This window comes from Strix uralensis, chromosome 1, assembly GCF_047716275.1.
Source record: "Strix uralensis isolate ZFMK-TIS-50842 chromosome 1, bStrUra1, whole genome shotgun sequence".
NCBI classification, from domain to species: domain Eukaryota; kingdom Metazoa; phylum Chordata; class Aves; order Strigiformes; family Strigidae; genus Strix; species Strix uralensis.
Window position 1 is genome coordinate 131,451,208 of NC_133972.1, and position 15,335 is coordinate 131,466,542.

Consider the following 15,335-nt stretch of genomic DNA (forward strand, 5'->3'; position numbering starts at 1 on the left):
ATCTTAATTTTATATAAAAATTTTTAAAAAGGTTCTAGCCTCAAAACCTTATTTTTCTGTGAAGTAATGACAGCACTTATATTTTGGCATGATCACAATCTTGCCAACTGCTTCAGTGACTTCATACTCTTAGAAATCCCATTTAGTGGCTATGGAAGAAGCTGTAATATCAGTTGGGAGCGATCATGTTTTAGGTTCCTAATAATTCTGGCAATACTGAGATTCTTTAAAATCTTAAGCACATAGTGTTCTGCTTTTAGATAGAAACAGTGAAACTAGGCTACCTCTCTGAAAAGGCCAAGATAGTGACAGGGTTTAAACCTTTGGCACTACTGCCACCTATAGAGTGAAAAGGAGATTAACTTAAAATTCACTCCTTAAAGACTCAGGAGATGAGTACATACGTTTAGCTCAACAGAAACAGAAGTTTCATTTTAGAAGACTACTAACATGTTAATCTAACAAGTAGAACATTTCCACACTTTTAGTTTCACAAGAGGCAAAAAGGTTTAACAATACAAATTAGTATTTTATTATCATTTCATATTTTGATTGATGACTACATTTTTTAAATTGTTCTTAAAATGCCCAGTTTTGTTGCATTTACCATTTATGGGACTCAGTAACAAATTATTCTACTTACTTCTGCAGTAGTTCATCGTAAATTTCCTTCTCCTTTAAAGGAAAATTTAAATCTCTGTAGCTCACTAAAAATGGAAATGATTTGTTCCTGTAAATTACTCGCTCACAACCCACACAACACTTTTTGGGGCACCACATATGTGCTAAATGACTGGAAATGTACTGAAATATTCAGTAGCTATTTCAGCAAAGGAAACACATCAAATAACTTCAGGTCTGAGCATCAGCTCTAAAGACATATTTTGGATTAAAGAAAACAGATGGCTACTCCCCTGTAACTAAAGTGTTTTGAGATGGACTCTGCTCACTCAGACTGGCCACGTCTCTTGACATTTTTAACACTCAACATTATGTTCAGACAAGAAAGAACAACACATGCTTGGAACTCCATAAAATACTCACCATACCTGAATGAGAAAAAGGGATCTACAAAAAACCCAACCCTCCGTTGATAACTGGGCACAACCACGGCCTACTCTCATCACCAAAAAGAAAAGACACCACTTTACAGACTTACTTGGGTAAGTAAAATTTAAAAAATCAAGTAAAACTCAAAATTAATTGGATAAATTAATTTCTTCTTCTGATCACACAAGAGAAACAGATTATGGTAGCTGTCTAAACTGCCAGCTTTCTTTAGGCAGTACATAAACATAGTTCATTTGTTTGCTTTACAAAGCACTTGATCTGGCCTCACCTAAAGAGAGGGAAAGGAATGATCTACCAGTTTATTTGCCTACAAATTGACACAGGTAATCACAAAAGATCAGAGTTATAGTCTCAAAATGACTGTGCTTTAATCACAAGCCAGCTGTCAGCATTTGAAATTTCCTCAGTCTTTCAGCCTACAGAGCTGTTCTCATGAGAGCCATTTTAAGTGGAAAACTCCAGTATTTTTGCCTAGCCCAGTGTAACCCGTGGAAGTGCTTTATCTCTGTGCCACTTTGTAAGTGTGCAGGTATATGAAAACCTTCCTCATACTGTCCAAAATGCATTTTTAATGGATCCTTCTTCCTGACTTCAAATTCTAGAGCACTTTTAATCTGCTTTCTGAGAGTAAGGAGGCTCAGAGACAGTGTAAAATGGTTGTTTCCACCCGAGGCATTCAAGCTGTAGGCCAAGCAGCCTTCAGCTGGTATGAGCATCAGTTAGCATAAGTAACCTATGACTGAACCCAAAACAAAGAACATGGTGGCATATGGTGATCTCTAAACCAGACCAAATGAGAAAATGTAAGGAACATAGGGAAGAAAAGCAACCACTAAAGCAAGCAGAGGTGTTACCAACTTCAAACTGTAAGAGAATATGAGGACAGCAAATTGGTGAGCACCTGGACCAAAGCAGAGCCAAACCAAACCCCTGAAGAACTACCTCCAGGTTCCCAGGTCTCCCTGGCTTGCCAATGAACTGGCAAGAAGTCATTAACGAGGACTGTACACCACAGCCTAGTTCCACATCAGTGTGTGCAATTCCCAGTAAAACCTGTTCATTAAAATAAAGACTGTCTCTCTCGCTGTTTAGCTGCGCACTACCCACAATTAGCACCAGAGACATGATGCCTTTAATACCGTGTGGCTGCTAAACAGATTTGCGATTCTGACCACTGGATAAATCACATGTGAGGAAGGCTACTGGCTCCCTGCCTAGCTGAGCAAGGATCAGCTTGCTTACATAAAACTCGTTAGATATGACAGTTGTACTATTGTCTGTAACCACTTCAGCTTTCTGTGACAAAGAAGAGGCGAAAAACACACAAACACAAGTCCAGACTACTGACATTCTCTCCTTCCTATTCTACATACCTGTAAATTTTTCAGAGGACCTCGCCAGCTCAGACTGAAGCAACAGTCATGTTACAGGAAAAATTGTCATTTCTCTTATTACACAGGAATAATGAAACTACCATATCAGCTAGCAGTGCTTTTGTCAACGTAGCCAGCTTTCAAAACTGCTTAAATGTGGGTGTAGACATACGCTTTTCGCTTGTGTCCTGCGTTTCATCAGTTGAAACACATCAATAGATACCTCAATCTACATAGAGGGAGTTAGTGCTCCCACTTTCTCCTGATCATCACCCTTCTTGACATTAGCACACTAATGATCTACTGCCAGAGCAATGCATATGATTACTTTGCATTTCAACTGTTCTCTGAGTCCTCCATCGCTTAAGCAAATTTGGGAGACTAACATAGAAAATTTACGGCAGACTTTACCCATTTATAAAACTCTCAACGAAAATAATGTAAATTTGAGTCTAAACATGGTGCTAAATGCAACCTTATGCAATGGAACTGTTTTGAGTACATCAGCGGATATTTAAGAAAAACTTCTTAACTAAGCTACAGTCAATCTGCTATGCAAGAGTACACCAAAACACCAGATCCCTTTAGACCTACTGTAACACAGAGAAATCTTCTTTACAAACTCATACGGTGCCCGCCCCAATACAGCTTCTTTCAAGTAGGATAGAAAACTGGACAGAATTAATATGCAACCCTATTATAAATTAAGTCAGAATCACACAAGCGCCCAAAAGCCAGAGAGCTGAGTTTGTTTGTACTTAGCAAGATTAAGAGTCCTTCTCTGTTGATAACTTTACTAAGGTTTTTGTTGCTACTAGAAAAAGAATGTTATCTACTTGTACGTTCTCCAAATCCTCACAGTTCAAGGGTAAAATTGTTTTGCTCTTCTCTGTAAAACTTCTCCTTCTAATCTCATTCTTCACACTAAGCAGAACAGGTTTGCACAGCAGCATTTACAGAATTTCTGGAGCACACGCAGATATATTTTTCATTCCAAAGGCAAAAAACATTATGGCACAAATATTCTGTATTAAGATCTGCACAAAGAAACTCAAAAGAACCAGGTTAACAGAGGGTTTTTTTGGATTTTGTTTTTGTTTTGTGTGGGGCTTGAAGAGGGGTTTTGGTTTGGGCTTTTTTTAAGGAAGGAGGTTGGACATAGGAGAGAAGGTTGCAGCGTCAAATCAGCCATGCTCATTCATGCATTAAGGTAACACTTTCAAATTCCTGTTTTCTGTCACAAACAGTATTAGCAATAATGCACCACATACATTCTGCAAATATGTAGGATGCATACATGAAGAATGACATTTCTAGTGACACTTAAGATTTGAACTTTATAGCTAATTCTGTATCTATGACCATTAATTGTCACTTTGAAAAAAGTTACTTTTCAGTCTCTTCCAATTTAAGTGGCTACCACAGCAAATCAGGTCTTACATTTACTTCTGCCATTTGAAAATTTTCAGAGATAGGAAATAACTAGTTATTTTGGAACGACAGTTGTTCACTGAGGAATTACATGACAAACTCTATGTTAGAGATGTAGCGACAAGCAAAATTAGAGAAAGTATGCATGCAAGTGAGAAAGATTGTACCACACCATCACTCCTGGCCAGCAGAGTAAAAGGGGAGGAACAGTAAGTAGGAGTACAATTACCTTATGAAATTCACTACTCAGAGTTACAGGGGGTGGGGGTGGGGGTGAAATTGTCAAATACAACTCACCTGAAGGTATGAACTATGCTTCTCCTCATTTAACAATCCCAAACCAGAACTAACTACATAAGAAAGTATTAGCTGCAATTGGGTGCATTCTCCTTTAGAAGGAAGGAAACACATCACATTTGTGTTAGTAAGAACCTAAGATTATATGTAAGGTAAGTTTATAAGCAGCTCTTCCCCTTTGTCCATGACAAAATTCACTATTTTCAACTTAGAAAGATAAGCTTTAAGAGCTTGCTACTGGAAGAAAACACTTACGATAAGTGACCTAAATCAGGGTGAAATAAGATTAGTTACCCTATAATAACACTGATTCTTCCAAGGAGTTTCTACATAGGGATCTACTTTAATAGTGCAACCATCTTCCAAATTTGCTGGCTTCACTTTCATCATTATGAAGTTAATATTTGCAATATAACAACAATAAGAAAATCATACCTGTAACAATTCAAGGGTCATGGGAATATTCTTAAGCTCCTTCAATAAATCAAGAGCTCCAGCCTGCAAAAAAGAAAAAAAGGAAAAGTAAATTTAGTGGCAAATGGATACTTTAAATATAATATCAACAACACACGCCTTCAAGGTCCCAGACTGGATTCAAACCATCAGTTCCCAATTTATCTACAGAACTCTAGCACAGGGAATGTTCTGCTTCACAAACTAAGCATTAACAGGCCTTAACTCAGAAATCCAAGTATTCGCTCAGACTAAAGAAGTTTTACCCCATATAATTCAAATGCCAGTTAAAGCATTCTGTCAATTACTACTTCACCAACACACATCCTCATGAAAACAGCCTCAAAGGTACTTCACTTAACAGCACCAGAAACAAGCCAGACAACAGCAGTAATTTTCAGTTCAGAACAACTTCACCTGTTTTATCACAAGAACCTGGAGTCAAGAAGCTCTGCATAGTCCATGCAGCACATATAACTACATATATAAAACATAAATAGCCAACATTCTTAACTGTATTTGAAGTGGTGTGGTAAAACAAGTTTACTGGTTTAAAAACTGTGATCAGATTACACTATTTTACTAGACGCAGCTACAGTTTCCCCAACAGAAAAGACAACTTTGTGAGTATGTCTACCAACAAACACCCAAATAGAAAAAGTTGAGCAAGACCTGCTTTCAAGTCTTATTTTCAACTATTAAGTTTAAATATTAATTCAATGAAATACACAGATCAGGCTGCATAGATTAGTGTCGACACTCTTCAGCCTATACCAGGCTGGCCAAGCATCAACACGTTCCAAACTAGAAGCCAGAGCCCATCCTAATGTGCTATGACATCTGGGATAATGCACCTGTTCCATTCAGCTGTCACAGGTTTTCTTTTTTCCTTTTCCCCTGCTAAGACCATAAGGAGGTACAAATGAATACCGTGCAAACAGCAACTCTCTAGACAGATGAGTTAATTTCAGAGATTGTACCACTAATAAACTCTATACACAGCTACCCTAACTAACAATTCATTCCTTGGCAATGTTGCCCTTAAAGTTTTCATAAATGTGAGCTCCATAATTTACTGTAACCTCTACATTCTTGAATGATTTACCACCTCTACTTCAGCAAAGCTCTGCACATGGCTTGTCAGACTACAGCAACCTCCTAAGGGCTGAGATGATTTTGCTGTCTTTCAAATGCATATGGTTCTGAATCTGTGACCTATGAACAGCAAGGCACCAACTGCCTTCACATATAAGAGGCCACTCTACCCAGGCTAAGACCATTACCTTCCCACTTTTTTAATTCATAAAGTTTGGAAATAAACCCCACACAATTTCCATCTTGCAAATCTTGGAATTTGACTCCTTTCTCTTTCCTTACCTCTTTCTCAACTCATTCAATTTTGTTTAATATGTGTTTTGCTTGTCCTTAGTTTTAAATTCTCCCTAATCAACTTCTAATATGACACCTGTTGCAAGGAAACTCTTGTAATCTCCTACTGCATCTGGAGGTCTTACAATTTAACCACTAAAGATAGCACATAAAATAACCACCAAGAGACTAAGATGAAAGTGGAACTTCTGTGTCACATCCAAACAGACACAGCTTTGGACACTTGCAAATGTCTGCTACAACCTCTGTTTTTTAAACAGATCTGACAGCAAAGAAGCCTCTAAAAAGAAACATTTCACTATGTCCCACCTTACACAAACACAATTCACTTATAAAACTAAAGTTTTATTATTTTGTCATCATAGCAAAAAGCCTTATTTAACTTTTATTCATGATACACAAAACTTCTCCAGTTTTAATTTTAGCAGCAATGATGCAAGACTGGGAAATGTCATGCTGCTTTCAGGTGCTAAATTGAGTTAGCACACTAAACCATTTATTTCTCTAAACAGTCATAAGCATGGTTTCTTCTGTGCAAACATAGATCCAAGTAAAGCAAGTTAACTATCTTCACTGCTACAAAATCAAATTCAATAAAATTTTCTTAGCCAAAACAAGTGACAAAATTACAATCCAGTAACGCTTACTTATCCAAACCAGTTATTACCAACTGCACACAGTATGTGATTTCAAAATAAACAGATTACTGTAGTCTGCAATTTCAGCATACCAATGATACTGTAACGCAAAGTACCGCTCTCTTCACCTCATCTTAGAAATACAGTCTAGTCAAAACTTCTTTGCCTCTCTAAAATGCCTTTCCAATTGCACATGTCAAAACAACTGTATTATTCCCAGTCCTCACATTTCCCAAAACTAGTAACTTGATATATAGGAGGTTAACAAACCATGCAACAAGTAAAAAAACCCAGGTACTCACTACACAGATGTTACCTACATTTCACAGTTTTCTGTACCAAATTACCAACATTTCTAATGCACTAATGCTTTCTAAGCCTTCACTCTAATCAATTATATTAAGTGTACCAGAAGCAGATGCCTTAAATTTAAATTGAGTTTGAACTCACAGTAACTAAACAGTTTTTCATAACCACTTTTCCTAGTGTAAAATCAAATACCCTCTTTTCCTCAAAACCAGACTGGAAGTTGCACAGTAAAACTTGTAATTACTATTTTTCTAATGTAAGACTTCTCTGTTTAAAAAAACCCAACCATTAAGAACATTATTTTAAATCTTCTTTTAAAGGCATTTCTATAATTTTATAGAAAATGAATGGCAACGTCCCATTCCACTAGGCTTGTTGGCATTCAGTTTACCTTGTTACTTGAATTAGCAGAAGTCAGCTTCATACAGATTTAGTAGACTACTCCTCTCAGCTTCTCTCAGTTGATCAGATTATAACACCAGAATGACGTTCTATATTCATATTTTAAAGCTATGCTTCAGGCAATAGAAAAAGGAGTACGTTTCTGAAGACCACAGAGCTAACCAGTTACAATTCTGTTCTACTTAAGGGAACAAACGTTTAATGACATGGACAGTTTTACAGTTTCTTCTCTAAACTTACTCAACTGGTCTTGATTCTTTTAAATCCATGAATGCAACCTCATTTTTCATACCTTAATGAAAAAAAGTGTATTTACACACAACAAAAGCTATAAGGAAGGCACTACATGTGTTCTAATCCAACCAGTTATTCTGAAGGAGGAGTAGCATCTATTTCAAACATGCAACCAATATTAGAAGTAAAAGAAGAAATATGTATCTCACAGTATATTAAATACAACGTTGCATTATTATTTCATCCTTCAAAACAAAAGAACTGCATATATCACTCCACTAAAATAGTTATGAAACCTGCACAGCTACAATTAAATCCTTAGTCAGGGCAAATCACCAAGAGTCTGACTCAGGAAGGGTGTCTGCACAGTCTGCCTTTTCAACTCCTCAAAAGAAACGCCAAAGAGCACTTTGCCACAAGCCACAGAGTCACCTTTTATATGAGGGATGAAGCATCTCTTGCCATCTGAGTCTTGACAACTTCAGAGTGAAAAGGTATCAAAGCTTTTTCTTTTTCCCCCCTCTTATTGATGGGTTTCATCAAATCATTCTCATTCAAAGACATACATCAAATACCTGTTCTTGTTGAGTACAAATGAAAAAATGAATATAAGAGGTTGTCAGGAACATCATTATCCAGCAGGTACTTATGTAAGAATGCATTTCTCAATTCAGTTTCATCTTTTGAGAGACAATGAAGTACCTCTTCATAGAGATTATCTTAATTTTGCTAAAGTTAGCATTTTAACTGCAGGGCAGGATTAAGGAGGAAATCACATTGTGCAATTAAAGAAGAAATACCTTATAAATGACAAAGGCTAGCAAGAAAAACACAGAGACATCTCCTGGGTTAAATAGTGATGTGCTTCCTCTCCTATCATACAACTAAGGGTTTTTATCATGGTATGCACATGCACTTTGGATAAACTGTCAGATCTCCACTATCGGCCCTCAGCCTTAGGTTTTTGAGACTGCGTCCGACTAACAACAGAGCCACTTGCGTGCAGTAATGAGCTGGAACGAACGAGCTCCGCTCTGACAAAGTACAAAAGCACAACTGATGCTGCCCACGCTCTAGCTCCTGGGACAGGGGTGAAGACGAAGAGCCAGCTGCTGGCCCCAACCAGGCACAGTCCAGCCCGGCCGTGTACACTGCCTTTGGCCACATCAGACCTACGCTGACCCCAGCAAAGACACTGTGCTGCTCCCTAAAGCTTTGAAAGTTAATGAGGTTACACATGCTAGAGCGTGAATACACGTGCCCAGCTGCTGCAAGGAGCTACATCCAAATTCCTAAGCCTCCCAGATCACAGAGAAATATATTGTGGTCACCAGGATCATCTCTGGCATAGCTGCAGCACAGCTCCCCAGCACCAACAGTAGTTCCCATATCACCTGGGAGTTGCTACTTTCTTTCTACTGCCAGAAGTCTTCCAAATAAAAAGTAATTGACTGCACTTGATCATTCTCATTACCACAATATTTAAACATTTCACACTATGTTTTCACTCTTTCAACATCTCAAAGGAAAGAGCCACTACTTCAACTTTAAAGTCAGGAAAGTGAAACTGAACTTTTTTGTGCTGAAAAGCATGGGGAATAAAAATAAAAAGAGAGGGGACAAAGAGGAAAAAAATAATCAAAAGAATAAACGCTATTGTAAAAAATTCTTTCCACTAGACAAGGCTCCTGCCTCCACACTGTATCATTACAGGGTTCAAATATATCAGAGCTAAACCATACAATATTATGGAACATCAAGGACTCTGAAACACAACAAAGCATGGTCTGTGTGTACTGGCGATGAATTTGTTTGGATTCCCAATGAAACAAATTTCATTTGTTTAATGCAATTGGTATTTCTATAAATATGCAAATCTTATTAAAATATTATTTATCATTTCCATTGTCTTAAACAGCAATAGACTTCTATAAACTGAAATTCCACACCACTCAGTTCTGAACTATCACTAATATCGAGTGTTCAATGCACTATCATAACATACAGAAAAAACCCTTAAATTTACTAAAATAGTAGCTTGCAAGAAAACCAGCAATCACACTACACAAGTTACAAGAGAATAACAATGTGCCCACCTGAAAAAGAAGCAGTAAACCGAGTTTACAATTTACCTGCATGCTTTATATGTGTAACCACAATCAGGTATTTGGCTACTGCTGCGCAGTCGGATTTTACTTTTTTTAATGGCTTCAGAGCAATAGTACAAATGTTATACATTATCTCAGTAAGTTCTACATCATGGGCATACGTGAGAGTAACACTTGCAATAACCTAACTGAATTCTAGCTATTTTATCTCCATTGTGAGGTTAAAGTTATTCCCTGAATTAATAAACACATTTAAAGTGATATTCACACTTTGTTTCAGGTTAAAAAAAAAAATAGCGGCTCACATCCCCCACTTGCTTCCGAAGTTTGCCCACACAACTCAGGCCGCCCTGCCGAAGCAGAATCAGGGTTATTCATTCATATTTTAAACAACTCCACCTTTTTTTTATGCTGAAGGCGAAAACAATCCATCTGGAGACCACCTCCGCAGGCATTCTCCTCCAGCCAACCGGGCTTCCCACATCACCTCCTACTCTCGAGCGAGGCCAATATTGAGATTTTAATGAATGGGAAGCGGAGGGAAACGCCGTTTAGAGCCGCGGCCGGTGCCCGGGCAGGAACCTCCTCCGGGCCAAAGGCGCCGGGCTCGACGCCGCGCTGGGGCGGGGGGAGGCGCCGCTCCCTGCCCGCCGCCGGGGCGGGGAGCCGGCTGACAGGGCGAGGGCCCCCCCGCAGCGGACATCGGCGGCTCCACGTCCTCCCTCAGCGAGGCGGTGCCGGGGGAGCCGCCGCGACCCCTCCAGCCGCGCGGGGCGGCGAGGAAGCCGCCAGGCAGCGGGGGAACAAACGGAGGCGGGTGAAGGGCCCCCGGCGCCGCGCGGCGAGAAGGGGAAAGGCCCCGGGCCCGCTGGGAGGAGGGAGAGCGGGGTCGGCCGGGGCTGCGCCGGGGCCCGCGGAGGCTCCGCGCCGCCCAGCCGCCTCCCGTCCCACCCCCGCTCACCGCGTTCTTCTTCTGCACCATCCTGTCCATCTTCTTGGCGATGCGGATGATCTCGTCCTCCGTGGTCATGGCTGCGGCGGCCCGAGCGGGGCCCGCGCAACGGGAGCCGAAGCCTGGCGGAGCGGCACGGAGCAGAACCGCCTCCCCTCCGCTCGAGGCGCGGGAAGCGGCCGGGGCCGCCGCCGAGCTCTGCGGGCACGAGCGGAGCCAGGCCGCGGCGCAGCGCCCCGACCCAGCAGGCAGAGCGGCGGCGCCAGGCAGCGCGCGGCGATGGCCGGCGGCAGGAGCCAGGCAGCGCTGCCGAGCGCCGACGCGGCGGGGCGGGGCCGCGGGGGGGGGCGGCCCCGGCAGCGGGGGGAGCAGGCGGCGGCCCGCTGGGGGGGATCGGCGAGTCCCGCACCCACTGATACCGTGAAATGATCACTTGGAATCACCGCCCCGTCCCCCAAAACCCAGCGGGAGGACAGTTAAACGCGCTGAGCTCTTACAATGGCTCGCCCTCTCCAGCTGGCGGCGTGGCTGCTCCCGCTGGCCTGCGGGCTTCGGCTGCCGGCCTGTGGGCACGACGCGGCACACGCCATAAAACACGGCACCGGGAATTCGCTTCCCATGGTCAGGCTTTTCTTCAGCTGTCAGAAGGCTCGGAATGACGGCACACACGTGATTCTGTCAGCTTCAAACGGATGGAAAATACCCTCTTCCCTGTAATAGGAAAGGTGCTTCTTAAAGTCTATCCCTGAAGAGTTGCTTTGTATAAAACAGAGCAAGGATTTCAAATTGCAGGCTCAGACGAAGTTCAGGATTTACCAGTTCAGTCAGTACAAGGTTGGAGATAAACTTTTGCATTGGCCGGGTATCACACTGTAGTGTGCCACAGTGCTTCTAAATCTTAATCCGAATCTTGGGTATGTTCCAGTGGGACATACCACACTTATAAAGCCTGACAAATTTGTATTATATACCATCGATGAAATTATGTTCATCAGTTGAGATATATGCCTTGTTACTGTGATTTGTTGTTGAAAAGAGCAGCATCACTAGACCATTTTTGCTGCAAAATAGAACTGTTTACTTCAAGAAAATGGTAAGCATATCTGAAGGTTACGGAAAGATTATCCCCTACTAAGATCCAGGAGGGTGCTTACACATGCTGCTCAAATCTATTATTAGTAAGCAGCTGAATGCTGTCAATGCCCATGTTGTAAACCGAGGACTGTAAAATATGTACATTCCAGAGAAGAGGTGAGAAAGGCCTTTTCCTTGCAGCGACACTCAAAGAAGCGATTACAGCAGGAACTCCCACTGCACTTATGTGTCATGTACTTTGTGGCAAGACTGTCTTATGTTTTGATGCCATACAGAGACAGGTGGTTTTCAGGCACTTCTACATAGTGCTCAATACACACAATGGTCGCAGCATCTGCCAGCTGAAAGGCCTGCACATACAGAGACATATTAGAAGCAATTAAAATTTGGGACCTGGATAGGATCTTCCCACAGGTTAGATCTGGGCCATGAACTGGACAAGCATACAGAAACTTTGCAGTTTTTTTGTTTGTTCTGCCCAAGGGGGGGGAAAAAACAACAAAGGAATGATTTCTTAAGGAAAAGAATACCTTTTCTTTCAGGAACATATTTTGGGGAGGAAAAAAAAAAATAGCAGTGCTGGCCACACCATTTAAGGGATCCTACCAGTTCAGGTTTGATTCCATTTTGTCTAGATGCAGTAATCTAGTACCTCTAACAATCAACTCAGGTTAAATAAGATGCTAACCTCAAATGAAGTTTATCATCATTTTTCCCACAACCACATCACTGATAAAAGCAGTATATGGTGTGTTAGCAGCTGAGAGCTATTGCTACACTATATGGTAAACAAGCTTGTACGTGTCCTACGGTAGGTGCAAGTTAGATCAGGGATAATGCTATCAGAAAACTCGAAATTTCAAATCAGTCAGTATGGTTAGTTTGAACATATTTAAGTTCTGGAATGAAGTCTGCCAGTATTAATTTCTTTAAAAAATACAATTCAACAACTTCTTCACTGGAAATGCATGAAAAGAGTTAAAAAACGCAGATGAAATCTATTAACATCCAAAATGTATCACGTAAGAAAATTATAATTGTAAATTAAATACTACATAGCACTTATGAAAGGCCTGCAGCAGGACTGTAAGGGGAAAGCACATCACACTTGTTTAACATCTAAACTAACAAAAGTAGCATCATATTTCAGCAGGGAAATCAAAGACTAAAGAGATGGTAATGCACATCCTTTTTTGCAAATGGATGCCTTAAAAGACAACAAAATACAGCTCACATTATTTGTACTGTATGCTACGATATCAGAGTGATACTCAATTAACTGAACCAATACTAACCTGCTCTATCATCCTCAGGACAGCAATTCTTTATTGCAAAGAAATAACACAGCACCCTCCATGGTTGTTTGCTTTCAGCTGGTTCTAAACCAAGCAGCTTTGTACCACATCAATCTCTGCTATAACACACCGCTCTAAGTCCCAAGAACAGTAGGAGAGGCAAAAGAGATCAAACAAAAGTTACACTATGCAACCTTTTACTTTCTGTTTCCTTCTCCTAAATAAACCCATCAGAAAGAAGAAATAACACACTATTTGTTGCGCTGCATTTTCCTGTTAGAGCATATTCTCGCCATTCTTTTGCAACATTTTCTAAAAGGTATCATATACCTGCTGCTGCAAAGATCCTGTCTAACTTGCTAGAGCCTGTCATTTGCTGACCAGAGGACCTGCCACAATACTGAGTTAATAGGCAGAGACAGCTCTCCTAAGAGGCTGCACATACAAAATGTAGATTTTTACAAACTAGTCTCATTTGATATGAGACAGCATCTTGAGAAATCAGGGGGGCGAGGGGGGCAAACAGTAGCACATACAAAATTTGTAGTGAAGGATCTATAAACTCCTGTCAAGGCACTTAAAATCCTCCATTTTCAGGACTCACAATCTGCATGGAAAAGCTCCTCTAATCAAGTGTTAACACAGCTATGCAAAATATAACATTCACAGTGTTCCGAAAGGTTTTATGTAACCATGTGTTATACCCATAATGCCTCTCCTCCTTATTTGAGCCATCAGTGTAACAATGACTTAGGTCTACCAAAACAGAATTTCAGTTGGTCTGAATCAGCCAACTGATCCCCAACATTTGCAGGGGAAGAAGCGATGAGTCCAACCACAGATACATGAGGGGAACTGTAGCAAATGGAAGTTCTGATTCCTCGTAATGGCAAGATTTTCCTCAAAAATTTCTGAAACAGTAACATGCATCTTGATTAGCTGTTTCTATGGTTATTCAACAGATGGGTTGGGTGGTTTTTTAATTTCTTTCCTCACATTAGCTCTAGATTATAATGGTACAGCCTGAAGTTAGACCAAGCATCATTTTCAAATTCCAGTGTTTGTAGTACATTATTAAATTTATTTTCAAGATGTCTTCACTTTTTTCAACTTAGAAGCAGTAACTGGAGGCATTAAAATATAAAAAATATTAAAGAAAATGTTTGAGGTTTTTTTTATTTTTAAGGTCACATTATTAGATGTCTCTATCCTGGGGAAACCTCCACTTATTTTTTGTACATAGACTGAAAATACTGAAGCCTTTTAAAGATCCCCCCAAATAATTTTAAATACTGCAACATAACTAGCAAATTATTTAAAGCAGAAGCCACTTTAAGAGTTTGCTTGTATTCACAGCCAGGGAACATTCAGAGTCCAACTTTTAGACTCCATCTGCTCCATCCATTAATGCAGACAAGTAGCCTTTTAAAAAAAGAACTTTGAATGAGCCCTTAGGAAAGCCTATCTTCTCCACAGGGAGAAGCTAAACCTCCCACTTCAATGCCTGAAGCAAGGTTCACTACACCTCAGCAAACTGGCTAGAAGTTTTAAGTTTTGTAAAGTTTTGCAAAGAAAAAGGAGGCAATGGGTTGCTCTCTTCCAGTAATTGAAATTAAGAGAAAACCATTATCTACTGATTCACTTTGTGGATGTCCATTAAATTATACAAGTACTTCATTTAAATCAGCTTTAATCAGCTACATCAAAGGCACATGTTTCACTCAAAGAGAATTAATAAAACCTGTTATCCCAAAGGCAAATGGTGGTAACATGAGAGTGGTAAGCAATGAAAAGAAAAAAAAGGAAAAAAAAAAAAAAAGAGTGTTCTACAGCTATTCTTCTTCAAAGAATCCCATTTTCAAGTTAACCAGAAGACATTCTGAGAACTTCTTGAGAGTCACTTTCTTCCCTTACACCAGTGGTCTCATACTATATTTGATAAAGTTTAATACAATAGTACATTGTATCTTTTTTACTATGCTAATTCTAGGCAATGTTTCTCCTCGCAATTATCTCCTCAGGGATGCCAGGTGTGTTGGGTCTGTGGGTGTGTGGTGGGGGTTTTGGTAGTGGTAAAGGGGGCTACAGCAGTGACCCCCCTGTGAGAAGTTTCTTGAAGCTCCCCTGGTTCTAAACTGGATCTGCCTCTAGCCAAGGCTGAGCCAATTAGCCATGGTGACTGCGCCTCTGTGATAATGTATTTAAGGGGAACCTGGGAGGAGGAGTAGGAGTTGTGAGGAGAAGTTGGGAGGGAGATACTTCTGCAAACTAGTGAAGTCAGAGAAGGA

The 15,335-nt window shown here is 40.5% G+C and overlaps 1 protein-coding gene across 3 annotated transcripts in view; it reads right to left on the reverse strand.

Annotated features, from left to right (window-relative positions):
* TCEA1 (transcription elongation factor A1) overlaps positions 1–10,915 on the reverse strand; it is a 28,015-nt gene extending 17,100 nt beyond the window's left edge. For 2 of the 3 annotated variants that reach the window (XM_074881272.1, XM_074881262.1), the window contains exons 1-2: positions 10,667–10,915; positions 4,608–4,670 (exon numbers count right to left, since the gene is read on the reverse strand). In XM_074881272.1, the coding sequence (XP_074737373.1) occupies positions 4,608–4,670; positions 10,667–10,735 (132 nt within the window). In that variant the 5' untranslated portion in view covers positions 10,736–10,915. Of the gene's footprint in view, positions 1–4,607; positions 4,671–10,104; positions 10,381–10,666 lie in introns of those variants that run through there. The other variant, XM_074881279.1, reaches the window with a different exon arrangement.
* Between the last annotated feature and the right edge of the window lie 4,420 nt (positions 10,916–15,335).